This window comes from Tachypleus tridentatus, chromosome 6, assembly GCF_004210375.1.
Source record: "Tachypleus tridentatus isolate NWPU-2018 chromosome 6, ASM421037v1, whole genome shotgun sequence".
Taxonomy (NCBI): domain Eukaryota; kingdom Metazoa; phylum Arthropoda; class Merostomata; order Xiphosura; family Limulidae; genus Tachypleus; species Tachypleus tridentatus.
The window spans coordinates 131175227-131187157 of record NC_134830.1 but is presented as its reverse complement, the minus strand read 5'-3'; the positions used below and the strand labels follow the sequence as shown (position 1 = coordinate 131187157).

The 11931-nt window shown below is 32.7% G+C and overlaps 1 protein-coding gene across 2 annotated transcripts in view; it reads left to right on the top strand.

Moving 5' to 3' along the window:
- Positions 1-707: 707 nt before the first annotated feature.
- LOC143253667 (coiled-coil domain-containing protein 125-like) overlaps positions 708-11931 on the top strand; it is a 75666-nt gene continuing 64442 nt past the window's right edge. The window contains exon 1 of one of the 2 annotated variants that reach the window (XM_076507873.1): positions 708-1451. In XM_076507873.1, the coding sequence (XP_076363988.1) occupies positions 941-1451 (511 nt within the window). In that variant the 5' untranslated portion in view covers positions 708-940. The remainder of the gene's footprint in view (positions 1452-11931) is intronic. The other variant, XM_076507871.1, reaches the window with a different exon arrangement.

Sequence of the window (11931 nt, the reverse complement as noted above, 5' to 3'; positions counted from 1 at the left end):
ATTCTACTCAGTTTCTGTATAGCAAATTATAAACAAGTATGCTAAATATTTTATTAGTGAACCAGTGATAAACTTGAGAGCTTAAAACGCGTGAACCGAGATCCAAACTTTCAGTTCCCCAGTGACATAGCGGTATGTCTGCAGACTCACACCGATAGAAATCGGGTTTCGATACCTGTAGTGGACATAGCACAGATAGCCCATTGTGTAGTTTTGTGTTTAATTCCGAATTGTTTAATCAATCAACCGATTTCTCAGTGGACACAACACAGATAGATCATTATGTAGGTTTGCGTGTTTATAACATATTTAAAAACTGTCTCCTTAACGTTAAGCTGTGACTATGTATCCGTTGGTTAATTCACAATTCTTAATTGAAATACGTTCAGTTTAATGCCACAAAGATGAACTAAATAATTACCAATGCCGATAAAATAACAAAGCCACTACTTGTTCAGTTGATGTATATGTTTGAATAACTTAATAAATATTAAAGTGATAATATTTTAAGTTAAAATTTTATCAATATTGTAAATTGCAAATAGATGATTATTGCAATTTTTCATGTAATACGATTTTAGTTGAGTGATTTGTATAAGAATTATATAAAACCTAATAAATTAATAAATAGGAAAGCCATGATTAAAAGTAGAATTAAAAGAAAAAAAATGTTAAAGGTGGCATCAGTTTTACTTCCTTGATAATTTATTCGCAGGTTGACGTTGTTGTTGCTGAGAGGTTTTAATCGAAAGTGAGTTTTATATAGTAGAGAAGAGTTAATTTCATATATAATTATGAAACCCCAGAAATGAGTACAGGTGTAGTAAGATGAGTTAGTGGTATTGAAAACTTTAAAATACTAATGCAAGAAAAAGATTACATTGGACCAATCATGGATTCGCGAAATCGCTTAAATTAAAACTTGAAAAATACTAAAGCCATGGACGTAGAAATTGAGGAAGAACTTAGTCCTGATGGTGATTTGGGCCTAGGCTTAGGTTTAAAACCAGGTGGCATTCCTTACTTTTGTGTAGATTGTGATAGTTCAAAAGATGCGAAAAATGAAATACAGAAAGGGTCAGGACTTCCACATTTTGCCTATAAGTGTCACACTAAAAACTGTTTTTTAAACACTAAATGTAGAGGAAGTGGAAAACAAATTCCAAAAAAAATAATTTATTCAACTGAAAATAAATTGTATATGTCATATTTGAATTTGATAAACAAATCATGGACGAAACTGTGTAAAAGAAAGTTTTCAAGTTCAGATAATACAGGTGTAAGAAAGAAGGAAGAAAGAGAAACTTTATCTGTTAAACTTGAAGAACAGAATCCTTTGGTTATACGTATTGGTACTTCACTTCGGAAGCAGAGAGAGATATTTTATTCAGACCTTCAAGCTGTAATAGAAAAATATGGAGCAAAGGAAATTGATTTTGACTATGAACAAAGTAAGTAAACTACGAAAATATGCAAATTATTGTTTAAAAGTAATAGTATGAAATAGCATTTTTGTAGAAGTTATGATGACATTTTAGGTGTAAAAATATGTTCTTTTTTGAGTTTATATGTCTGGAAACTTTGCTCTTTTGTAATGCAATGTTTGTATAACAACTGAGGCAAAAAGGCAAACAAATGACATGACAAAGGGGGAATTTCATTCATTCTGTACACTTGGCCACTGTCTAGACCAGTATTTATAAAGGACAGTTTGGATTTGTAATGACCTTTTGATGTTTATTAATTTGTATCAATAACAAGTTGAAAGACCAAAACTCTCCTGTTTGAAACTCAGTCAAGCTACTGAAAAAAAGAGTATTGTGGTAAAAGTTATAAACTGCAGAACATAAGAAACAAGATGAATGCTGTGGGAGCCAAAGCCTGGCTGTTACTATGTGTGTTCAGCTCATTTTATACCAGGTAAATGCTTTTTTTTTCTTAATAGATGATAGCTGTACATCTCCAGGTACTGCACACTGAGCTATTTTGTCAGGTCATTGTTCCATAAATCAGTAGAGTGTGTTTTGTAGGAACAAGAATCAAGTGTAATAAACTGTAACTGTACATGATATCTTGCTAATTCCTCTGCCAATAACATCTCCACATATTGATCTTTCAGTTGATAATTTAACTGTCAAACAGTTTTGAACACGTGAAGCAAGTTTCTACTATTTTTGTTACATTAAAAGAAGTCATAAATTATAATTTAAATCACTTATACTTCCTCTTGGACAATCACCATCACTAAAGCAAAGATCACTACAGCAGAAATGAGATGTCTGAGATGAGTAGTACACTGAGATAGAATCTGACAGAAGTATATAGAGAGAAAAGAATTATGATATGCAGAAACAGGGGTTGAAAATATATAAAAAGAGCAAGGGATATATACAGTGAAGGGTGCTTGCTAGCTGTGATACAGCCCTGATAGTGCACATAGAGGCTAATGGTGTAGAGATGGATAGGTCAGTGGAGCTAATTGGTAAGTATATGGTTCTGATAACAAAAAGGTCCATAGTAACTTAATTTTGTTAGAAATGCTGTTAAGATTCAATTGTGGAGATAAATTATGAAGAAAGGCTTAAAAATATTTGTTTTCTGTAACCCAACTGAACATCTGGAATTAGGGCCAACTGAGATATATTTTTTTTTTTACAATTTGATGGGGTAATGTTTAAGCTGACCCATCTAACAAAACTTCCAAACTTAAAAAAAGTTTTTCATAACACTAATAAATACACAACCTAGTGGGAAGAATTTACTGTTGACAAGCATACATCAACAATATGGTGAACACAAGTCTGTTAAATGTATCTGTCTCCAAAAAATGTTCTCACAGATTGAAGATTAGGATAAAAAAGAAATTAATTTTGATTGGAGCCTTATCCAAGTGGCAGGAGTTCTTGTGGATTTATTTGGCAAATAAGATGAAATGACAGAACAAATCGTAAAATTGTATGCAAAAGTTAATTTTACTTTGTCAGTCAAGGTTGATATCAACCAGCAAGTGTGTGTTGTAACAGAGTATGAAATTTGTGTACTTCTCTTCAAAGTTTAAATGTTGATGGTAATTGTATTCATTGTTAAATGTGTTGTGGTTTTATTTTCTGTGATAACAAAACTAGTGATATTTCTGAAATTTAAAGAAAAAATTTACCTACCTATCCACATTTTAAATTAGTTTAGGATGACAATAAATAAAAATATTTTTAAAGCCTGGCCTAAATAGGTCACTAGGGCCAAATGCTGGCTGAAGTTAAATATGTAAGGCTGTTCAGGTTTGTGGAATCAGTCCAATGGGAAAAGGTAGGTTTTTATAATGGATGGTTAACATTTAAATCGAGTAAAAGCTGGTTTGTAAGGGTTATTAACTGTAAGTACAGCTTTAAAATAAGGCTGGACAGTGTTGAGAGCCAGAATAATCAAGAAAAAATTAGATATAGAGAAAAGTATTATATAGAAATAAAGTACAGAATGGTTTTAATGGTTGGCTCAACTTTTATTGTTGTAAAACTAAAAGTATAAGAAATAAAATAGATGATCTTAGGGCACTAGTCAGAATAGAGGATTTTGATGTAATGGGAAGAGCTGAAACTTGATTGGATGTTGATGAGTTTGATGAAGGGAATGTCTTTGAAATACAGGGTTATAGGTTATTTAATAGGGATAGAGTACCAAAAAAAGGGGAGGAGTGATTTCAAATGCAAAATGTGAGTTACAGCCTGAAGAAGGCTTTTAGGTGTAATTTGTTACAGCTCCCAGGTGAAACTGAGAAACTATAATGAGAAAAATAATTCAGGTCATAAGTATAGGCAATTTTAATTTCAGGCTTGTAGAATGAGAAATATCTTCACTTAGGAAACTTACTAGGAATGGCGTCAATCCGTCAGTCTGAGTGTTCATTCCTCCAAAGGCCTGATAGTCCAAAGACTTTTTTTTTTAAACAGGTAAAATGCTAAATTGATTGTTTGCATGAATGTTTGAAATTTTCTGATAAAAACATCCAAGGGTATAATATAAAAGGTTACAATTTCTCAATAATGCATGGGTAATGTCTATCATCATTTCTCTATTATTTTTGTATGCATGCATAGTGTTAGCTACAGAGCATGCATATTTATGCATCAGGATTGGATGTGTGAATCTAGCTCTTCTGAGAGAATGGACTTCAAGATTCTTATTCTTATTTGTTGTTGAAAGATTTCAGTGAGTAAAATTTTCTTTACACTGAGTCAATGCAATTAGCTGTATGCTAAAATATCAATTCAAATATTTCTGTTTGTATTTAAAATGAAAGCAGTTTGCCAGTTATGGTTGGTCCTTTAAACCCCACTGAGATGTACCCTTTAAATTTTTTGTTTGAGATTGCATAAATTTGTTATGTACCTCCAAATTCTGTCATTCAGTTTTGACTTTATGTTGTGAAAACCAAAAATATATGAATATTTGGCCTTTGGAAAGAGTGTTATTAAGATGACATCTGAGATGGACAAGTTATCTGAAATTGTTTTCTATTGAAAAAAAGAAGAGATAGAGGGAATGTGATTGAGGTGTCAAAGAGTGTTAAGGGAATTGTTAGTGTTAATGCATCATAATTTTTAATACTGAATAATGAAACTAGTAGAACTAGGGAAAACAGAAATTCTGACAGGGTAGGAGTTATCTTCAGCTAACACAGCTGTATTTTTCTAACAGGATAGTTGGTCTTTGGAAAGGATTGCTTTTAGATATGGTAGACACAATTAATTTAAGGCAGTTTAAGGGAATGCTTAATAAATATTTGAGTCATAATGTCTTGGTTTTAGTATTTTATTTTTACATTAAAGTTTAGTTCAGTAAATGGACACAGCCTAAAGGGGCCAACAGGTCCCTTGTGATCTTTAAATTATAAGTATTTATATATGTAGGTATGTATAAATACTTATAAGTATCTTTCACAGGGTAAAAGAATTGTGACTACAAATAAAGGTGGCATAGGTCATTAGAAGTAATAAAAAACAGTTAAGGACAGTATTATAAATTTGTAAAGTTAAAGTGTAACTGTTGAGATGAAAGACTTGAGAGGAGTACAGAAAAGTAAAAGAGTTGGTTAAAAGTATATTACAAAACCAGAATAGCAGTATTAAATAACAGCTGAATATGATTAAACCTGAGGAGGATGTTTTTAAATGCTTTAAGGTAAGCTTAATATTAAAATGGTAATTCAGTCTTTGAGGAATGTTGAAGAAGGGCTGTTATACAAGATTGTGATGGTTGAGTTATTAAATATTTCTCCAGTTTTCACTAGAGAAGATGTGAACATTAGTAATTTATCAGGATTTGTAATAGTGTGAAATATGATAGTAGATCCATAAATTTAATATTAGCTGTGAAACTATTAAAGAAAATAAATCCTCTAAGCCAGACAATAATTTTTATAGAAAAAAGATGCATTGTGCGAGTTCTTACTGACAGAAGTTAGAGAAGTGGTTTAAAGTGCATCTGAAAAGCAAAGGATTGAACTTCTGATATGATCCATTACCTCTGTTTCCATACAGAGCTACATTTGTTCAGTGCTGCCCTATGTGCAAAAAAATGTTTCTCTCTTCTCAGTTGCAACTGACTTATTCCAATGAGTCTTAAGCAAACCTCCACCAATAAGAATGCAACATACTCTCTTGATGTATGTGACTATTTCTCTTCAATTCTACTGAACTGTCACTTTTCATTTGGCAATACTTGTCTTCTAAAGCTTATTTTGTGCTTGTTTCAAGTGTTTAATTTTTTCTGTATCTTTGTATTAATTTCTCTCAACAGGTTTTTTTTTTTTTTTTTTATAAAATAGTGATATTTATAACTTGTTGTGTTGTTCTGAAGTGGAATAATATTATATTTCTTTCTGGTTATGGTGCTCTGTTTTTCCATTCATATATGCAACATCTTTCTATGATGGACAAATAATATACCTGACTTAGAAGTGGTGCAGTCTTCCACACAAGATCTTAGAATCTGACTCTCATCATCAGAGTTTCCTTCAAGTGCTTTCAAAGGATGCTTTTCTCTTTCCCTCACTACGATCCTTCCAGTTATTCATTGTGAGATTCTAGCTATTTATGTGAGTTGAAGAAACTTGCTGTATCAGAAGTTATGTTCCTACACTGGAAATGTATTTCCGAGAAGCATTTACTTTCTCTCATACTTCCTGCTGCCCTTCTTTTCCACTGAAAATGGATAGTTTGGTAGAATTGAATGGAAGGCGTCACATGCCTCAAAATAGTAAGCCACACTCTTATTGGTGGAAAGTCGTTGGATAATGATTTGTATAACAGACTTGTTGGAATCAGTCAATTTCAATTTAGGGGAGGTAAAGAGCTTCTGACATGCATAAAAAATTGAATATAGAGGGCAGTACTGAATGAAAATAGCTATGGGAAATACATTTTCAGTATAGGAAAATTATAAGTTGGACAACTAATTACTTTTTACTTAATTTGTGATTAGTATTAATATTTCTAAGACAAGATTAAATTGAATTTGTTTTTAGCTGAATACTAAACATAAGTCTGAGGTGGTTATAACTTTATAAGTTAATGATGAATGTTCATTTGGGTATTGTGTTCATTGTTAGGCTCTATACCTTAGGGAGGACACTAAATTTTTGAAAAAAGGTTTAGAAAAGAACTAGAAGGATGATACCTGGGATAGAAAGGCTGTTAAATGAGGACAGGTTAAGATCTCTAAGTTGTTCTATTTTTAAAAAAATAAATAGTTAAATATGGTATAGTGCAGGTGTTTAAAATTAAGAGATGTAATAGAGCTGATGCATCATTTTTTTCATATGATGAGAATGGTAAGACTATTTAAGAAAAAAATGCAGTTTTCAAAATAACAAAATAATGAAGTGACTGTACATTGAAATATGCAGTTTGTCTCTTTTGAAATTATTACCAGTGTTATTAATTAAAATAAGAGCGAAGGACCTAGCACATAACTCTAAGATAGACATACTACTTTTAATATTAACTTATTGTTAACTCTCTTTAAATAACATTTTGCTTTCTACAGTGCAGCCACTCCTGATAGGTTAACTAGCAAATTTTATGCCCCAATACATTCAGTTTTCTTAAGAGATTCTTATCAAAACCTTTCTGATGGTTGAAGCATACTAAATCTACAGCATTACTTATACGTAGGTTAAATGTAACATTTTCAAAGAAAGCAAATTCTTAAGACATGATTCTCTTCTTCTAAATCCATGCTAACTAGCTGTGATAACATAAAACTTCTCTAAATGTTTTCTAGTATTTTTTAATTACAGTTTAGTAATTTTTCAACAGTTGAAAATTATTTGTCTTAGACACTGTAACATTTATTCCTAGTAAGTTTGGCAAGTTGCTTGTGCTTCAGTATAAATTTGCTTCAGAAGTGTTACTTACCTCTCCCTACCAATAAGAGCTATTATCTTGTGCATGCTCCAAGCCTTGAACAAACTCTCACCCATACATGTATTACATTAACCTATGATGTGATCATCATAATGCTTAGCCTTTCACCAGTAGGAAGGTGACAAAATCTCATTGAGCTGCATACATTTTCTGGGCCCTCATTTCCATTATTATAGGGATGATGACTGACTTTAATTGACCTTGTCCTAAGAGGATTCAGCAATTGCTACCTCCATTCTTCTCCAAAGTCCTCTTACCTGCTCTTGTGAGACTGCAAGACTCTCCACATTTGTTTTGACTCCCACTCAGTATCTTGTTCATTTGGGAATTTTTCTCAACTTCTGTGTAAGGTAGGCTCTACCTTTTCTATTTGAACCATACAGATGTTGGTATCCAAGCAACTTCTTTCCTTTCTTCCTATTTAAGAGGTTTTGTTGCTTTTGGGGACTCCTGCTTCCTTGAAAACCAAAATCCATTTTGATTGTGTTCACATGCTTTCCCCTCACTAGACTCTGGAGGATTATTGAAACATTTTGTGTGATCCCTTATCTGCCTTTGTCTGCATTTTCTTCTTTGCATCCTCCTCTGTTGTGGTGGTTTGAACACTTCAACATGACTTGATATATGCTCCCCTCCTTTATGCCTGCTTTACATCTTTACATTGCCTCTTGTTCCAGTTGGGGAAAGTTCTCAACACCACCACTTTCTCTGGTGTCTGGTCTTCACAACAATGTTCTCTGCATGCAACATTCTGGAGATGACTATAGTTGTTGGGCTTGCCAACTTCTTTGGTCATGGTTGTCTAGTCATCTTGTGATGTTCCATTTGGATAATTTTAAGACCATTTTGTATATTAACTGTCAGAGAAGCACCTTCTCTAGAGACCTGTGCCTTGTCACTTTGGACTTCCTTTATTAGAGCTGTGATCCTTGTATTTGTCTAATGTCATCTCTCATGGTTTTGAATCTGGAGCAGCTAGCTTGTCTTGATTGTACAGGAACCATACTATGGAATGGCTCCTGCATATTTTTGGACTTACACTGAATTTATTCTCATTCTTGGACCCTTTATATTAATCCTTTTGTGACAACTTTCAATTTTAAGCTCCCCTTTTTTTAGTTACTCATCCCATATTCAACTGATTTGGCTGTTGATGCTCTGAGCCTGAATTGGTTCAGTCTTTTTCCTTATGCTTACTCTCCTCTTTGCCATGTACTCTGTATCATTTAAGTTCTTCTTAATGCTCCTCTGTGATTGGTTCAGTTGTGGTTTCCCTTTTGTTCTTTGTTTGGGGAAGCTCTCCTTTCCCTCTTTGGAAGCTACTCTTCATAATCCACAGTTGTTTATTTTTCATGAATTCTTTTAGACCACCTACTTTCACCTCATATCAACATAAATAGGCTCTCTACCACTGCTGGTCCTTCCATCACTCTTTTTCCAGCAGATCAACCTGCCTTTCTTATCTTAATTTTGTTTTTTTACCTAGCTTTTCCTTAAGCCTGTATGTTCTGACTATTGTGGCATTGTCCATGACTTTCTGCCTCTTGCAGGGCAATAATCCTTTTCTTTTGCTTTTTCTCACTGACCTCTTCAAAGCCTTTTTTATTCATTACCTCTCTATCTAGCTTCTTTTCCTGGCTTTGACCTTTATGTGGTTTTTCAGATCCTTATGTGTCTCTCCTTGATCCATGAGCCTCTTGTTCCTTATACCATATGCTCTAATGTATATTTATATATTTCTCCTTGCTTGTAATCATTATTATTCTAACATTTACACATTAGAAACTCCCCTTATTCTCTGTTGTAGATAGTGGTTAATCTTGTTTCTAGAATGTTTCCTCTTTCTGTGATTGTTCTTATCTTTATTGTATTTCATGTCTTGTGCAGGTTGTCTGTTGCTGTTTTTTATACAAACTACTATTACCTATTTTTACCATAACAGACCTCCTTGTGGGACTTTTACCCTTGTACTTTGACCATATGTGTACAGTTGGCATGGCTATTTCTACCCCTTTTACAAAAAGAAAGAAACCAGATGTATTTTCTGAGTCTCCATGCTTATGATCATTATCTTTTAAAACATCTACACCTTGTATGCTTTTCATACTCATACATTGAGGTTGAACATAAGACTGAATAAGCCATCTACTTTCACTCTATCAGTGTAAGTGGACTATCTACCAATGCATAATGAATGGAAAACAACAGCAAAATAAAGAAAACAGGAGGAAGCAAGACTTTCCAGATTGAGTGTAACATTACATACTACATTTCTTATACAAAAAAAAGACAAACTATACAACACCAGATGTATTCTTGCCCTTACACTTGGCTTGAACTTAATGTTATTAGTTGCAGTAACCAATTACACTGTCTCTTAGTGGGGACCCAGTCATCCCCTTTCTCCTAGACATTTTTGGATAAAGAGTATAACCCTGCTTGAGAAGCACCTAGCAACCTATTGGGTGCTGTTACATTAGACATCCACCTGTTTTATGAAACTTTCCCATTGGGCTTTTCTTTTTGGTTATTTCATAAAGGAGCTCAAGATTGTAATTGGTCAGCACCAACTTCTCCACCATCTTCAACATAGAATACTAATTTGCAGGGTTACAAAAAGATAAGTAACATTTTTGAAGTTAACTATCCTAGCCTGATGCTTTTTGTTTGCCTCATTGAGAATGAGCATATGATAATTTGCTAATGATGATGGGGATTATTACACATGGTTGCTGTGTTGTTTTCCTGCTTGTACAAGTCTACTGCATAATAATGATTTTGTCATATGGTAACATAATACATGTAATTTCATGTAGGATGGTAGTTTGTTCAAGACTTGTAGTATGCACAAGATATTTCCTGGCAGTTGTATGCAAGATAATAGCTCTTATTGGTGCAGATAATTAATTATTGATCTGAAATACATATTCAGATAAGGAAAATGTTAACTTCCAGAAAGCATGCTCAGAAAAATTTTCTGTTTTACATGCATGTTATTTAAAAATAGGGTGCAACGTTATTATTTTCTGCTTTGAAAAAGTTCCATAAGAGAGCATACAGTTGAATATAAAAACTGCAGAACAGTTCAAATTTGAGGGAACAAAATCATTCACTAAAGCAGAATGGAGAAGGTATACATCTTTCTTCACATAATGTTTTTTTTTTTTTATATCCAGTGTTATAAATGCAATTTAATTGAGTAACCTAGAGCTTAGTTTAATGAAGAGTATTTCCGAAACAGGCTTACACAATTTATACACGAATATTCTTCAAAGGTGAAAAACATGATATTCAACTGAGACTTGATCAATCTATATTCACAATCAGGTTCTTTTCCAATTGATTTGGTCTTTCATATTGTTACATTTATCACATGACAGATGACTTGTTGCATCAGGCTCTAGCAGGGATGACAATATAGTGCTCCAAGTGTTGTAAAAGTTGGTTCAATGTATTTTGGATACCTGACACTTTTATGTAGCATGTAAAATATCATTGGAGTTTGCTTGAGGATGCACCAATAACACAATATGGAGAAAGAGCATAGGTTGTATCACTTGTATCAGTTTTACTTTCTTCTGAAGGGGCATTATTAAGTACCTAACTTTTGGAATGATAACATTGGTTACAAAATTTAATATATATAACATTTTGGAAAGACTTTTTTTGAAGGCATCTTTGTTAACCTTGTATATTTGCCTTCTCTCTTTAGGATTAAACATTTTGTATTACACTTCTGATTCTCACTGTATCATTATGTGGTGCCTCTCTCATGTAACTGCAGTTTCAGTTTTACGAATCAATCAGTAAGCAATATGGGGATAAAAGTTATCAGATTAATAAGTACTAAAGTGTCTCAGTCTTACTGGGCAACATAATTCCTAATGTCTATATATAACACTTATCAGTATGTTGATGAAATTGCAATTTCATTGTCTGCTGTGTAGGATGTATGTGAAATTGTTCATTACTGACATATTGCAATGTGCACTTCTATGACAAAATGAAAGGTTTCAAAGTCAAAAATTTTATAACAAAATAGTCAGTATTGCAGCTTTAAACAGTATTTTCTTTTAGTATTAATCACATTTTCTGATGAAAACTGTCATACTGAAGAAAAATTGTTTAGAGATTGTATTTAAATTTTAAAAATGGATGCAAGCTATTAAAAATGACTTTATAACTGAGAAAAATTGCCTAGGTGAAACCGACTACACAGGATTTAATAATATGGAAAAAATGGGTATGTACTACAAAACAAGTTTATTTTTGAAAATGTGTTCTATAAGAGTTCAATTACACTTGAAATAACTTTCATAGTAAATATTATTTGAGAGTCACTTTCAGGTACAATTCCCAACATTTATAGACCATTTTTCTGTAGAACCCAAAATACAGAAACACAGTTTAGACTAATTAAACAAGAGTTGTGACTGGTATTGACACTTGACCTTATACATGCTCATTTAATTCCTTACATGTATCTATTAATAGATAATTTAATCTT